Genomic DNA, 16080 nt, shown 5'->3' with positions numbered 1-16080 from the left:
AATAAAAGGAACGTTACAATGTACATATAATTATATATATAATTTTTGTTAGAGTAAAAAAAAGCATCCTAAGAAAGAGTTATAATTACACTCAAATAGTATTGGCAATCTCTAATTATTGTATTCTAGGAGGTGTGTTTTCTCTTCTACAAATGTTGAAACAAATATCACGACAGATCCATAATTTAAGTGAGAACAATAAACATATAATAAAAAATACAATAGTCTTGTACACTTATATAGAAATTGCAAATTATACCTCAACAAATGAAAATCTGAAAGAGTCTACAAAGAAAAAATTGAAATAATATAAAATATATCTAACAACAAAGACAATAATTAAAAGAATAGAAAATTATACCTTGAGTGAGTTTGAGAGTTAAAGATGATAGATTTGTTGAATAAAATATGTGAAATTTATATGATGAATAAATTATATCTATCACAAATGAAGAAAAAATTGAAAGACAACAAAAATAAAATCATGCCTATGATTTGGTTTGAGATTTGAAGATGATAAATTTGGTTAACACAGTTTGAAAAAGTGAGAAATAATATAAATTATATACATATGCGAAATTTATATGATTATCTACCAACAAAGATAATAATTAAAAAAATATGCGCAATTTACATGATTATCTACCAACAAAGATAGTAATTAAAAGTATAGGAAATTATACCTTGAGTGAGTTTGGTAGTTGAAGATGATTGATCTGTTGAATAAAATATGTGAAATTTATAGGATGAAAAAATTATATCTACCACAAAAGAATAAAAAATTGAGAGACAACAAAAATAAAACCATACCTATGATTTGGTTTGAGATTTGAAGATGATAAATTTGGTGAACACAATTTGAAAAAGTGAGAAATCGTATAAAATATATATATATATATATATATATGCGAAATTTATATGATTATCTACCAACAAAGACAGTAATTAAAATAATAGAAAACCATACCTGTGAGTGAGTTTAAGGCTTGAAGATGATAGATCTATTGAATAAAATATGTGAAATTTATATGATGAAAAAATTGTATCTACCAAAAATGAAGAAATAATTGAAAGATTATAAAAATAAAAGCATACATGTGAGTTGGTTTGAGAATTGAAGATGATAAATTTGATGAATACAATTTGAAAAAGTGAGAAATAATATATAATATATCTACCAACAAAGACAAAAATTTAAATATTATAAAATCATGTAGTGGCAACAAAGTGTTGAAGATGAGAGATGTGAGAACAAAATATGTGAAATCTACATCATGATATACCTCAAATGAAGAGTATATATTATATTTACCACAAATGAAAAGTGTCATTTTATTAATTTTACCAACCTTTCATATTGACAAAAATGCCTTTAAAATATCTAGTTTTATAATTTCACCGGCCCTTTCTTTTCTTATATAGATAATAAAAGAAGTCATGCTTCTATCATGTTAACCTTATTTGCTGCACAGCAACTTCAGTTATGTACTGCATTTGATTGAAAATATTAAGTACCAGTGGTTGTATTGTACATCTCACATTAAGACCCACGTTTATTCTTAAGTCATGACCACTTACCTTGTGCAAAATTAACCAATGCAGTAACTAGTAACCAATGAAGATTCTCCACTCACGAGGCATGACAAATATCAAGCATGCAATTCAGTAACAATGTAGAAAGATCCACACAAGGAACAATATGAACAAAGACTATATCGAGTATAATAATAAACAAGATATTATTCCCCATGTTAAAATGTATTACTTCCTCAATCTCATAAAAACTAAAAAATATTCGTTATCCAAATTAAAATTATGATAATAAATAGAAAACCAGGAAATTACAAAGGAGTAAGAGCAACCATAATGGTTGTTCTTAACTGAATAAAACATTTTTACTCTATTATCCATTGTGTTGTTATTATTTACTGACTTTTGTTCTTAAATAAGAACAACCCTAAACCCAAAAAAAAATTAGGAGAGATGTGGATGTTGTGGAAAAAAGGTAAATGATGTAAGACCCAAACAAGAATAACAATGATGTTTCTCGTTACGAGAAAAAAATGAATATTGTTCTTTTTTCATGAAGAGTTGTAATAAATTATAAAATAATGTGTGAGACTCAAATAAGAATTAAAAAGTTGTTTATCAGATGAGTAATAAATGGAAAAAAAAAGTTAAAGTGGGAACTTGATAATTGACTATTTATTATACAAAACATTACAAATGTGTTCTCTTATTTCTCCGGACTTTTTAAAGTTTTGCCATCTTTATTTAAGGAAGTATTATTTTAAGATACTAAAATTCAAAGTTTGGTGACCCTTACTTGGTCACTTTAAAAAACATTAAAAAAATCTAAAGTAGGGAAATCAATCCAATAAATTGTGCTTTTCAATATACTACAAACTTACACAATGGACATAATCGAGTAAGTACCTGCACAAGATTATCCATATCATGAACTAAAATTGATAGCAACACAAAATTATCCCCTCGTTTTGGCCAAAACAGGAGTTTGTGATCCCAGCCTTAGATTAGTAGGCATTCTTGGTCAATGGCTCATGACATATTTAATCTAAAGACACTATTTCACTCTAAAACTAATCTATTAGATGAAAATGCTCATGGCTTAAGTAACACAACATTGAGTTTGCTATATTGTCCAATGCGGTACTCCTAACAAGTTCTCCTTGGCCAAAAAATTTCATCCCATATAAATAGTCATTCCTTCTTCTCTGGTTGCCTCAAAGGAAACAATCTCCCTAGCCCAAACTGGCTATTCACCATTGCAGCTGGCAAATCCATCAAAGCCAGCATTTTTATATCCAGAAGAGAGGGATTTGAGCATGACCCCATTTCAGATACTCTCATTTTCCACAACAGGGCCAAGTGGTTAAATCATCTCAACAAGGTGTTCCTTTTACTGCCTCCAACATTCGCGATAAAAAATCTTTACCATTCGACCTCTGCAAAATAAACTCTATCAGGAAAATCAGTACAGATGGGATAAGAAATAATGAAAAAATATAAATTACAAATTAAATTCATTTCCTGCAGTTATCAGTAGAACTAGAATATATACAGATATAAAAGATCAAGGTGGACCTTATTGGGATGCTGCTAAATTCAGGCACTGATACTGCTGGTTTGCAGCTTAAAAAGAATTCTAACATGCACAGTAGACAGCATAAACTCAGGTGTATTGAGAAAGTAAAGGTTAGTGTTTCAATCCTGCAGGCATGGTTGACAAGATCAAGATTTTACGTAAAATCGAGAGAGGGAGATAAACGCATAAAACTTATGATCGTAACACAAGTTTCGATAACATCGTGATTGTAGCAATCTTGTGATTCAGTAGCTTCCTAAAAAATGTAAGATCGAGGGATCCCACGAGGTAAATTGCGATCTTGTCAAGCATGCCTGCAGGTCCAGCAACCAACAAAGATTTTGAGCAGGTAAAATTTGGTCATTATAGATTACCAAAAAAACATTTTTTTCATATTGAGAAAAGGCTCATAAGGAAGACCGGAAACTTTAGGACAAAAGAAATGCTCATTGGGTTAGATCAAAACATGAAATATTTTCTTAATTTATGCAATGTGCAACAATAACTCCAGCAGTTGTCATTTTGACTTGAGGGAAATATACAGATATACAGAATGAAGGTTGATTTCATTCAAATTCGGCTAAACTCAGGTATCGATGAAACTGCTGGCTTGCCGCTAAAAAGAATTCTATACATGAACAACAGACATCATAAACCCAAGTGTATTGAGAAAGTAAAGGCTTTGTAATGTGTTTCAAACCTGTAGGTCCTGCACTCAACAAAGATTTACAGAGGTTAAAATTTGGTCATTATATATTTTCCAGAAAGAGATTTTTACATAGTAAGATGAAGTTAATAAGAATGACTCAAAGCTTAAGGACACAAGAAATGTTCCCAATGGATTGGCTCATTCACCAAATGTGACAGTATTTGCTTAAATTTACATAATCTGGCAACATTAAATCCACAGTAATTGAAATCTGTCAACTGCATTTAATTTCAGATTGACTGAATCAACTTGACATGAGCACTGTACATCTCCAGCAATGCGAAAATAACTTTACAGATTACTTGATTCTCTCCCCCAAAAAAATTGTAAAACCCAAATGACCCGTTTCCAAGAATCATCACTCATCATCATCAATGTCATCATCATCAGAAGGAACCTGTCTTGTCTCTGATATTGAAAGCCTTCTGGGCTTTGCTGAGCCTGACTCGGCATGTCCTTCTGATGATAAATTTAATGCAGCTGTTCCTGATGAAGAACCTAACAGACGCCGGCCTGGGGCCTCGGTGGAAGGCGATGCAGATAAATTATAGGTGAAGATTCCCATTGGATGGTCAAACTTGCAACTTGGGCCAAATTTACATATGCCGTAACGCGAATAGAAGACACACAATGGCTCTCCCTGCAGGAAATGAGACACTGAATCTATCAACTTCTACTAAATCGAGACATCAAAATCTGAAGAGAATAATGACAAATATTTGCAGAGGAACAAGTATACATATAATAAGATACTCTAAAAATTTCACACATTTAAAAAAGGAAATAATATCAAAATTATAATGTTTAAAAATGTTGTGGATGAAATGATAGATCAAGAACCGTAGGGAGCAATCACAACATTGCCAGACATCATAGTTTGATTTATATAAGTATACCGAAAAATCATACTTCAAAGAACTCAAGATGGTTATCATTGTCTTCAATTATCTCTCATGTCTTAATTTTTATAATTGCTGCAAACCATTCTATCTTATGCTGGCCTCAAACTATGGTTACGCTTAAACTAATTTTTTTCTGTATCCACATCCAAGGACTCAGGCAACTGAGCAATGCTACATGCATAGTTCAATATAAGTTTTTAAAGCAATTATAAATGTTATATGTAGAATTAGGATATGCCACTCCCTAATAAAACTTAGTTCAAAATAATAGTGATCCGATCCTCAGTTTATGAAAATGTTACTTCCACACCATGAAAGAAATGTCAATATCCAACCATTTTATGTTCGAGGATACTTATTATTTGTTTGAGACCTGATTACTCTGGTGAATAAAACATGTTAGTAGGGGAAGCAAAAGTTACTAGCTATCTTAAACCTGTGCAAATATTGCTGCTCATTTTAGCTCTTAACATGATTGTGTCAGTGGAATAGAGATAGACACAAAACCCTGATGCCGGGGACCCATATTTCCTGAAGTGTCCAATATTCAGAGTCCCTCAGTTGTGTCTATGTCTCTCCTAAATGACAAGGTCATGTTAGGAGAAAAACAAGAGGATCCAATTCAAAACCAAAAGACTATAAGAGTAATAGAGTGATAAATCAAATAAACCAACTTATGAGAAGTCTACTAAAGTATAAATTCAAAAATAATAAAATGTAAGCCTTGGAAAAAACAACATAGTATATAGAATTCCACAGCAAGAACTCCACTCACAGGACGTAAAGGAAGGCCAATTGGACTCAAGACGCAGTCGGGAACAGGAACCAGCCTCTCACGTGGATGGTGGAACCGACAGACTGCTCCGAACTTACAATCTCCAGTCTTCATGTAGAATTGGCATTCAGGCTGACCAGGTCTCTCAGGAAATATGTTCTCCCCCTGCAACGCATAAAACCCTACAGGAACAGAGCCAGAACGGAATTGAGTATATGCCCCGTGTGTTCCTGCATTTGCTACTTCATCTTGGCGAGAAGTTCCATATGTTTGACCATTTCCTATTGTTTGCTGTGGATTATCTGAAGTAGGGATTGATCCCATTTGACCCTGCAAAATAAATACTCTGTTAGGATGTAGGCACAATGCAACATCTCAGCAAAAGCAGGTTCTTGCGAAACAAATTAATGCATATGTGCCATGTTGCACTGTACTAAGGGTTAAACGATTGATCACCAGAGTATTCTTTTGAAAAATAAATATGAAATTTCGCACCAACATAGACAGAGTTCAATATGACAGAGGAGGAGCAATACTTGTGTTAAGGTTCCATCTCAAAACCAATTGACAATGAGAGGAGTAACCCAACAGATATTTAAAACACATCCGGAACAATGAAGGTGGGTGATGCGGGACTTACTTCCCAACATGCCCCCTTCAGAGAAGCCTGCCACACCAGGCGAATATTTACCTTTGACCCATGACAAAAGTGCATCTTTTGGACCATGACAACCGGAAAAGTTGAGTTTTGGCTCTGATACCATATTAAGGTTCCATCTCAAAACCAATTGGCAATGAGAAGAGTAGCCCGACATGTATTTAAACCACACCTGGAAAGATGTGGGACTTACTTCCCAACAACCTGCATGGGGTAGGAAATTGGGAATACACCTTACATGCACTACAATATTAAAATGTACGCGAAAATGGTCATGTAACAAAGACTGGTCAAAATCAAAAAGAAATATAAATGATGGAAGTAGATGCCCTTCTATACATGTTTAACATAAGATACAACTCTCCTGAAAAAGCGTCAGCTACAAGCATAGAATAAGAGTTCTTTATATTTCTTCCTTGCAACCGATAAGAAGGAATGGGTGAGCTTACACTGTATGCACTCCAACCAGGCACTGAAACAACTCCTTGAGGTAGAATTAAAGGTGTGTAACTTGAAGGGCCTTGCCAGCGTGGACTAGCAATATAAGATGTTCTTGACCAATTTGCAATTCCTCCAGCATATGGCTGTGGACCTGGTGTAGTTGGAGATTGAGCAGTAGGATAAACGGGAGAATCCCTTAATGAAAGCATCATATTACTAGGTTGAGGATGGTGGAATTTGCAAGTGTTCCCGAATTTACACTGTCCTGTTCTTAAATAGTAAGTGCATTCAGGCTCATTCTGCAGAAGAAGCAGGAAAATAAGAAAATATATAGCAAGTTATAAGACAATTAACATAAACAATCCCATAAAATAAACAAAATTTTGGAAAATATATTAAGTAGCTGCATGCAAGAACACAATTCTGGAAAATATAAACACGACATACATGAGGAACATAAACAGGACATACATGAGGAACATCTGAATTAATTATTAATTGTAGGTCTGAAAGTGGATAAGGTAGTTAATGGCTACTAAATAAGCAAAGAGAGGATAATGAGCTACAAATGAATGAAAGAGAAACATTAAAAACTAACAGGGCGAAGCGGATAGCCTAAAATATTTAAGGCAATTCTTCCAGACATTCCAGCCTGGTCTCTAGGATGATGAAACTTGCATGTAGCTCCAAATTTGCAAGTTCCAGTCTTCAAATAGTACTGAAAAGCAGAACAAAAAAGTATTAGTTTTTGTTATGATTAATGTTCAATATAATATGCATATTGAATGTCAAGGCATAAATAAGTGCTCAACAGTACAAGGTTCATGTCAATATTTATGCCACTCATAAAGATAAGATGTTACCAAATCCTAAAAGAAAATCTGTCCAGAACAACCATTGAAAGTTTGGTATGAATATTACAAACTAGTAAGGCTGTATAGCATAGAAATATATGGATTAATCAGCGCCTGAGACATGTGAGAATAAGATTTAGTTTTAATCCACCTTGTAAATTGTTTACCTGGTTTTTAGTAAGATGAAAGATAAATTGAACAAAAATTTAAATAGATCAATTTCAATTACCTCAAAGTTTAGGCCAAGTCATGTGTACATAAAGCAACATCAATTCTACGAACTTTAGAGCCAAAGTATATACCAATTTTCAGATAAATATAAATAAGCAATTCCAGAGAAAAGGGCGCATAAAATAAATGGCATGCAACGCACGTGGACAGCTTGCTCTATTCCCCCTATCTTCACCTCCACTCACTACTGTTCCATTTTTTTTCACTTTACTAACATTGTAGGCATGCCCTTACATTACATGGCCGTAGGACCAGGGAAAGTGTTGACTCCAAATCCAATCACCGCCGACATGGATTGTTAGGAATTAAAGGAATTACATAATTCTACCTTAAAACGAGTAGATTCCCAAATCATACACATAAACATGCAATATGCACCTTATGCATGTTGAGAAACTAGTACATGCCTGACATTCTGGTTGCCCTATTCTTTCTGGGAACTCGCCTTTCATCCTTGCCGTTGCAATAGCCTGATTTAAGCAGAGAGAAAATACTATCAGGTATGCATATTCTCCAAGTTATAAAGTGATATCAAAATGAAAAACACCAACAGCACAGCATGGAAAATTTAACATTATATAACCCAGATACAAGAACAGGTATATGTAGATTGATATGTGGTTCCGAGCATGCGACAAAAAATTGCTATAGACTAGAATAGAGGGAAAACAAAAAAGTGCACATGCCAAACCTAATTACAAGTGCTGCACCGAGGAATGAAAAACATATGGATATGCTCCCTGGAGCGTATATGGATCCAGAAGGAATAGAAAATGCAATTGTTTTGAATAGAAATGAAGTAAAGAAAGCATGCGTGTTGCACAGAATATTAGAGGACAATAAAAAATTGTTTGAACTGCCCATTGCTTCCATCTCATATGGAGATTATTTGTTGATAATATAATAGTAATGATTTTGAGCGAACTCGTCTAAGAACCTCGAGAATTATCTAATATGAACACGTATATTATAAATTTATGAATACAAGTTTTGTGAATAAATTGGAGGTTATACCAGCTTCCTGTTAGGAGGGTGATTAAATCGACATGTTGCTCCAAATCTACAAAGGCCTGTTCTGATGTAATATGAACAATCTGGCTCTCCAGGACGCTGTGGATAAGTTCCAGCTTCCATTGTTTCACTAGATGTCAAATTCATTTGCTGTAGTGCATCTGAAATAGGATGATATGAATAAGTCAATTTTTTGAAACACGCATAATCTAAACCTATATGTGGGTGAATGAAGTAATACAAGCATAATAACATCATATATTCAAGAGCAGCCTGAATTTTAAAAAAAATTGACGGAATTCCATTAGTGACTTTCTTCCAGTCAGTGTCACAAATTAGGCTCATTAATGAGTATCTGACAAATGGAAGAACAGAGTACTCCATGTGAAACATCCCTGAGAAATTATGATCCACTTTAAATATGTGGAGTACCTTCCTACCAACTCTGGGTCCTTAGTGGCCCGTCCTGTATGAAAATTTTACTTTGATGAAATCAGAATTTCAATGGCATTACAATCTTCAATTTGATCTAACTATGTATCACACTGAACACTTGTTTTCGAATGCAATGAGTCTACCGCTTGTCAAAAGATGTTGTGCCCTATTTGCCCTGTGCTGTAGGTGCTTTGAAAAAGTGGTTGGGAAGGTTAAAAATGTCGATAAAGTTTATCCTGAAATTATAGAAGTTTCTACATCTACCATTACAAAAAAATATTGTGTCTGAGAAAAGGAATAGAAACTATTCTAAATTAGGAAAGGAAATTGACTTCAACTTAACATAACAGTATATTTTCCTAGGGTGATTCTGAAAAGCACCTTGAGCAATGGCTTTTATAAAAACAAAACCAGAACAAATACTTTTGTTGCGGTTTTTTTGTCAAAAAGCACTAAAACCATGTAGCACATGATTCTATGTTATGTTTGGATATAGTATTTCAAATTTTAAACACTTTAAAATTCAAGGAAACACTTCTACAGCTGGCTCAACAACGCCCATGTCAAGTCCCTGGATGTCCGGGCGGCGCATCTTGTATTTTATGAGGTAGTTATGGCTGCGACAAAATTACTTAAAAAACAAGTTGTTACATGTAATTTTCCCAAATTTTCTCGAAATCCAAGTTTGTTACATATGACTTTCTTTAAGAAACATAATTTTTTTAATTTGGCCCCTCAAAATAAAGTATTGCTCTTCTTCGGCTTCTCCAATACAAATGTTCAAGCTCCATCCCTGACTAGATGGCCTTTGGTACACCACAAAAGCCAGATCTGGAATCTTACCCAAATGTTCCGATCACTTCCTCAAATATATCATCCTCATGCTCTCTGACGACGATGAAAGCAAGGAATATCACAAACTCCACATAATTAAGTGGAATTTGAAAATCTCCAATTTTGATCTTGAATTACTCAGTAAAAAACCTCTTGAATTTCTTTCCTTTACTGCTTCACAGATCATCATAAATCCTCTTACCTCAAAATTCTCTAACCAAGCAAACACAAGCTACCTAGATTCCTAAGAATCTAAATAAACAAATAAATATAAATAAATTCCAAGCCTTGAATGCATATGTAATGAACTAATGATAGTCATCAAAGGACATAAAATAACTGAAAGTACAAGTATGATTGTGAATTATGAAAATTAAAACTTTGGATCATCAAGACTCAGTTAATGATAAAATAAAGAAGAAAAAAACCAAATAAAAGTTATGAAAATGTTGGTGGATGATTGAGTTAAGATGATGAATATATTGAAAGATGATCATAATTAAAGGAATGTTAATTAAAAAAGAGAAAGGAAAAGAAATTGACCTTGTTGGTAGATATGAATTGCAGGGTGAAATTCCATGAAGAATTGGAAGGTTAAGGTTCATATTCTCCATTCATATCATATCATCATAAATTCATTTCATCATTAACAACTACAACCATAAACTCTCTATTTACTATACACAAATATAACAATAATAATAATAATATAGTTTATAAAAATAATTATTATAATGAAATGTGAAAAGAAAGAAATAAATGAAGTGTGTGTGAAAGGAAGGAAGAAGAAGCGTTGTCTTCTCCTCTCCACAAACCAAACATCCACAACTACAACACTCTTTTTCTTTTTTCCTTATTTCAACCAAAATATATCATTTCATTAAATTATGTTTCTCTCTACTCGTGCTTACACATCGACACGTGTCCACCCCACCATCTCTTTTCTACTTTTTTTTTTTGTGAGGGAAGATTTGTACACAGTTATTTTGATTACTTTTTTCAAAATTAAATAATAATTAGAGATGAATAGTAGATAATATAGTGATATTATATAAAAATTTTATAAGTTCGGTGTATAAATTTTTTTCTCTTTTTAATTCAGATATAATATAATACTATTTATTTTTTGACTTTTCTGATTCACGCTGATGAATAAACATATTTCAGTTCCTGTGTGCCAAAAGGTGTTGCAATGGATTGTGGAAATATTAGCCTTTTAAGATGGGGATATTATGGAAATGTATTTTAATTTATATCAATAGACATTTCTATGCAAATAATAAATATTGAATTTATGATATTAAATTTAAGAAAGTGCTCTTTATTAACGAGGGAGACTTTATTGATATATATATTTTAGTTTATTGAAATTATGAGAAAAATACTTCCTAAATTTAGTTGAGTTTGTTCTAAAAGGATATTGGTAGATTGTTATGTTAATTGATGAGATTAAAATTCATTAAACACTGCTTACTTAATGATACTTTCCTCCTTCAAAGGCCACAGCTACATATTAATAGCCACTTCAAAAACAACAACACATTAACAGCTGTTACACTATAACAATGGCAATAAAAAAGTTACATCAGATTATGTCCGTAATTAATATATATATGTATAAGAGTTTTTTCTGATAGTCTTATTCATATATTTTCTATTGAATACTCCTTGTTTGGGTTTAAACTTTAAATACAAGAAATCTACTTCAAGTGGAGGTTAATAGGTTAAATTTAGAAAAGTGCTTCTCGTTTAATTTTGACTTCTTTATCAAATTTCCATGGTGTGAATTTAGCTTGTGTTTAAAATTCCTATATATCCAGTATGTACTCAATTTTGATAAGTTAATGGAGCTAAAAGTTGGTATAGTTTTTAGTTGTATGTTTTGAAAAATAATTTTTTTCAAAGTAACTTTTACTGTTTTTCTTTCTAGCTTTAGTTTTTTTAAGCTTTTAATTTTGCAAACTTTCATTTTTGTCAATGCACTCTTTGTTATTGTTTTTGTCCTTCAATATCCTTTACCACCAACATTGCCCACTTTTGAAACTCCACCGTTGTTGTTGTCATCCAATACTATGTGGTAGTTGATGGTCCGATCTTAGTGGTCAAGGTTGTGGTGATCATATAATTGATACTTTATTTTTAAAAGGAGAAAGTAAAATGATACAATTTTTTATTTTTTTAGATGGGGTGAAATCATTTTTTTTTTTAATTTTCAAGCAATTTTTTTCTATTTTGAATAAAATTATTATTATTCGACTGAAGCTGGTGAAAGTCTTATAAAAAGAGAAGTGGGGGAAGAAATAAATCAAAACAGGTATAGTAAACATTTGAGGGTTTAAGGGTTTAAATCAAATATTCTCACTTTATATATAGAATAAAAGATCCTATTCGTTTTCACAAGGAAATTAATTAACATCATCCTTTTGATAAACCTATTCTAATATATAAAGCTAGTGTATCTTTTTGTGTTCAATTTTTTATTTTAAATTACTATTATTGGTTGTTGATACATAAAAGAGTGATGTGCAATTTTTAAGTCTATGATATCAAAATTTGTTTCTTGATAATATGATAAATAGGGATGGCAAAAAAAACTCAATCAATGAGCATCTGTCGAAATACTTGTAACGGTTACCCATAATAATAGTTTTTGAGTGGAAATTAGTTTATGATATTCGCTCTGTGGGTACCCGCAAATTTACAAATTTAGTTTTTAATTAAAAAAATTTATATTATTATAGCTTTTTATTATTATTTTAAAATTTATATCATATGCTTTATTATTATTATTATTATTAGTAACAAATTACACATATTTCATGATGATTATAAATTTATCATATAAATATTATATTATTCATTTAATAATTATTTTTACACATTTAATTCTCACATGTTATATAAATATATAATTAAAACTAGAGTAAATTACATTAACACCCCCTGAGTTTTAGTAAAATTACACAAATTACCCCTCATTTTTTTACACCTACACAAACCCCTAAAAATGAGGGGTGATTTTGTGTAATTTCGCTAAAACTTAGGGGTGTCAGTGTAATTCACACATATTGCAAATTTGGGAACGAGAAAGTCATACATGTGTCCATCCGCACCAATTGTCTTCCCTAACAACAAGTATGATTTTCTAAGTTTTTATATCTTGCTTTAAAACATCAACAATATTCTTTTAAATGTTAATAAATTCAATATTCTAGATAATACAAAAAACCCATATATTTTTGGTACTACCACAAAAAAAACATATTTAATTGTTGAAATTTGTCTTTTATAGATACTAATGAATAAAATATATAAAATGTGAATTAACATGCATTGGTGCCTTGTGGCCACACTAACAAATAATCACTGATATAATAAGATTGGTAAAAATGCACATCTTATAGAAATGAAGATGTCTTAAACTTTAATTTCTACCAAACTCATGATCTCATTTACACAATGAAATTCTTCACTTTTACTACTTAAAAGGTATATGAAACAAACACTATCAGAATTTTTTTTATACAATGAATAAATAGGTACCCAAATTACTTTTTCATCCTAATTATTCGTGAAATTCGTTCATGCATAAAAAGAATGTTAAATTAAAAGCAATGAATTTTTTTAACCAATGCACTTTTGTTAATTTTATTTTATTTTTGTATATAACAATATTACTGTATTAATCACGGTTAACTCTATAATTTACTTTTTTATTCTTTTCAATCAATTTTATATTTTGACGACATTTTCCTCCAGATATCAATGTTGTCTAGCATGCATTGTTGTATTTTTACTATTATGAGTCTGATTGCAACAATTTTCATGTTATATATGATAATTTATCAATATATTTAAACAATGACTAATTTCACCAAATAATAAAGTTTATGGGGTATTTAAGGGAAAATAGTTCATAGTACTTACTTGTAAAAGGCTTCAAGTTTAGAGGACTATATGCAATTTTCTCTATAATCAATAACGTTCCATCCCGATCATCCGGATGTCTTGGTTGCCTGGGATGACGTCCACTCTGACCGAGGAATCGGGTATAACCAATCAAAAGGCTCATTCGGAGTCATTGCCCTCATATCGGAGATCCTAGGTTAGGGTTATGACCACTTTCCATCTACTACACCGTCAACAACACATTATCACGTCACCTGCAATCTCGCTTACCCCTACGAACACGACAAGGACAGACTGCAAAACTACTGTTAGACCTACCATAAGTTATAAGTCAACTATCCACATAGTACAACTCTGTCAAAGTCGTCTGACATGGGAAAAACAACCCCCGGCAGATTAGAATAGTCAGTCATGCCAACAGTAACCTCCCGAGCTACATCATTCATCTCAACCACTATAAATAGCGGTATCCCCCAATAGAAAGTATCGTGCTACTCATTCTCATTATTCCCTCATTACTTAGAACCCATCACTTATCATTATTACATTTTACTTACTTCACACATCTTGTTGTTGCAAGTTTAGGATGATGTAAAGGGGTTGGGGTAGAAGGCTATATATTTATGTCATGTAAACCTAATGTAAGAAAGAGAAGAATAGTTAAACACAAATCCTTATTCTCTATTAAAACTTAGTGGTAGTCTCTCAATGCTCCCGGGGATGTAAGTACAATTGGCTGAACCTCGTTAACAAATTCTTTTGTTTCTTCTTTTCTATTTATTTTATGCACTTTATTTGATGGTTTGTGACCAACGCTGTGCAATGATCGCTTCTGTTGTACCAACAATTGGTATCAGAGCCAATTGGTATCATATGGCTCTTAACCCATGTGCCAAAATCGAGGTGGGGAAGTTCGATGGAACTGGTAATTTCGAATTGTGGCAAAGGATAGTTAAGTATGTGTTAGCTCAATAAGGTCTATCAAAGGCGTTGCGTGAGAATAAACCAGATGGTTTGGATCAACTGGATTGGGAAGAGTTGAAGGAGAAGGTTGCGGGAAACATATGACTTTGTCTATCAGATGAGGTGATGTATCATGTTATGGATTTGACGCCACCAGTAGTGGTATGAGAGACATTAGAGAAGTGGTTTGTGTCCAAGTCTCTAACAAATAAGTTGTATTTGAAATAAAGACTATATGACCTGAAGATGCAGGAAGGTGCTGACTTGCAACAACATTTCAACAATTTTAATCAAGCGATGAAAGACTTATAGAAAATTGATGTGAAGGTTGATGATGAGGACAAAGCAATAATATTTTGTGTTCTTTGCTAAATTCCTATGAACACATGGTGACAACATGGACGTACGAGAAAGACTTAATCAAGTTGGATGAGATCACATCTGCACTTATGTTCCACACTCAAAGAAGATAGAATGTAAGGGAAGGGTGTGAGGATGATGGTCTGCATGTGAAAGGGAGCCAAGCGTGTGGGAGTAGACAAGGCAGGGGGGTCCTGCCAAAGGGAAAAGACCAAATTTCAGGGGCAAAACACTAGTATAGTGCTATAAGTGCAAACATACTAGGCATTATAAAAAAGGATTGTCCCAATGAATGAAGTCCTAGAAAGCCGGTGGGGAAAGATGAAGTATCTACATTTGCAAATGTTGCACAGAAAGATGACTCTAGTTACAACAGTAAAATTGATCTACTATTTGTATCATCAAATCATAGTACAAATGAGTGGATACTTGACACTGGTTGTTCCCACCACATGACGCCAAATAGAGAATGGTCCACCACATATATGGCAAGCAATTTTGATTTTGTGTATCTCAGAAATAATAAAGCATGTGGAATTATTGATACGAGAGAAATTAGAATTATGATAGATGATGGTGTAGTGAAGATGTTATGTGAGGTTAGACACATACCAGATTTGAAGAAGAATTTGGTTTCTTTGGGGATGTTGTAGACCAAAGGATTTAGCTATAGAGCTGATGGGGATAGTGATATTCTTCGAGTATGCAAAGGTGCTCTGACTGTGATGAAGGGTAAGAGGACTGTTGGGAACACTTACAAGCTGTTAGGGAGAACAGTTGTAGGTGGAGTTGCTAGAGTGGTTGAAGATATTTCAGTAAATTTAGACCATGGTCCTACAAAATTATGGCACATGTGTTTGGGTCATATTAGTGTGTGGTATGAAAGAACTAT

General features: G+C 32.7%; 1 protein-coding gene across 4 annotated transcripts; it reads right to left on the bottom strand.

Moving 5' to 3' along the window:
• On the bottom strand, nt 3915-10786 carry LOC109354276 (zinc finger CCCH domain-containing protein ZFN-like). Of its 4 annotated transcripts, none has more exons than XM_019596656.1 (7): nt 10500-10786; nt 8691-10084; nt 8084-8146; nt 7190-7309; nt 6600-6890; nt 5493-5822; nt 3915-4455 (listed from the first exon to the last, which is right to left on the bottom strand). In XM_019596656.1, the coding sequence occupies exons 2-7, from the start codon at nt 9078-9080 to the stop codon at nt 4174-4176; spliced, it is 1476 nt and encodes a 491-aa protein (XP_019452201.1). In that variant the 5' UTR covers nt 9081-10084; nt 10500-10786; the 3' UTR covers nt 3915-4173. The 4 variants fall into 4 exon arrangements, with proteins under 4 accessions (XP_019452201.1, XP_019452202.1, XP_019452205.1 ...); XM_019596657.1 differs by having other exon boundaries at nt 8691-8848; nt 10500-10783; XM_019596660.1 differs by lacking the exons at nt 8084-8146; nt 8691-10084; nt 10500-10786 and adding an exon at nt 8055-8078.

The sequence above is a fragment of the Lupinus angustifolius genome, chromosome LG08, assembly GCF_001865875.1.
Source record: "Lupinus angustifolius cultivar Tanjil chromosome LG08, LupAngTanjil_v1.0, whole genome shotgun sequence".
Classification (NCBI taxonomy): Eukaryota; Viridiplantae; Streptophyta; class Magnoliopsida; order Fabales; family Fabaceae; genus Lupinus; species Lupinus angustifolius.
This window is presented reverse-complemented; position numbering and strand designations above follow the sequence as displayed.

What these genes read in the sequence shown, in the direction of transcription:
- LOC109354276 (XM_019596656.1), bottom strand. Translation starts at nt 9,080, where the DNA reads ATGTTTCACATGGAGTACTCTGTTCTTCCATTTGTCAGATACTCATTA. An exon ending in ACCCTCCTAACAGGAAGCTG is followed by an intron (nt 8,147 to 8,690) that starts GTATAACCTCCA and finishes TGCTTAAATCAG; the next exon opens with GCTATTGCAACGGCAAGGAT. An exon ending in TAGGCTATCCGCTTCGCCCT is followed by an intron (nt 6,891 to 7,189) that starts GTTAGTTTTTAA and finishes CTTCTTCTGCAG; the next exon opens with AATGAGCCTGAATGCACTTA.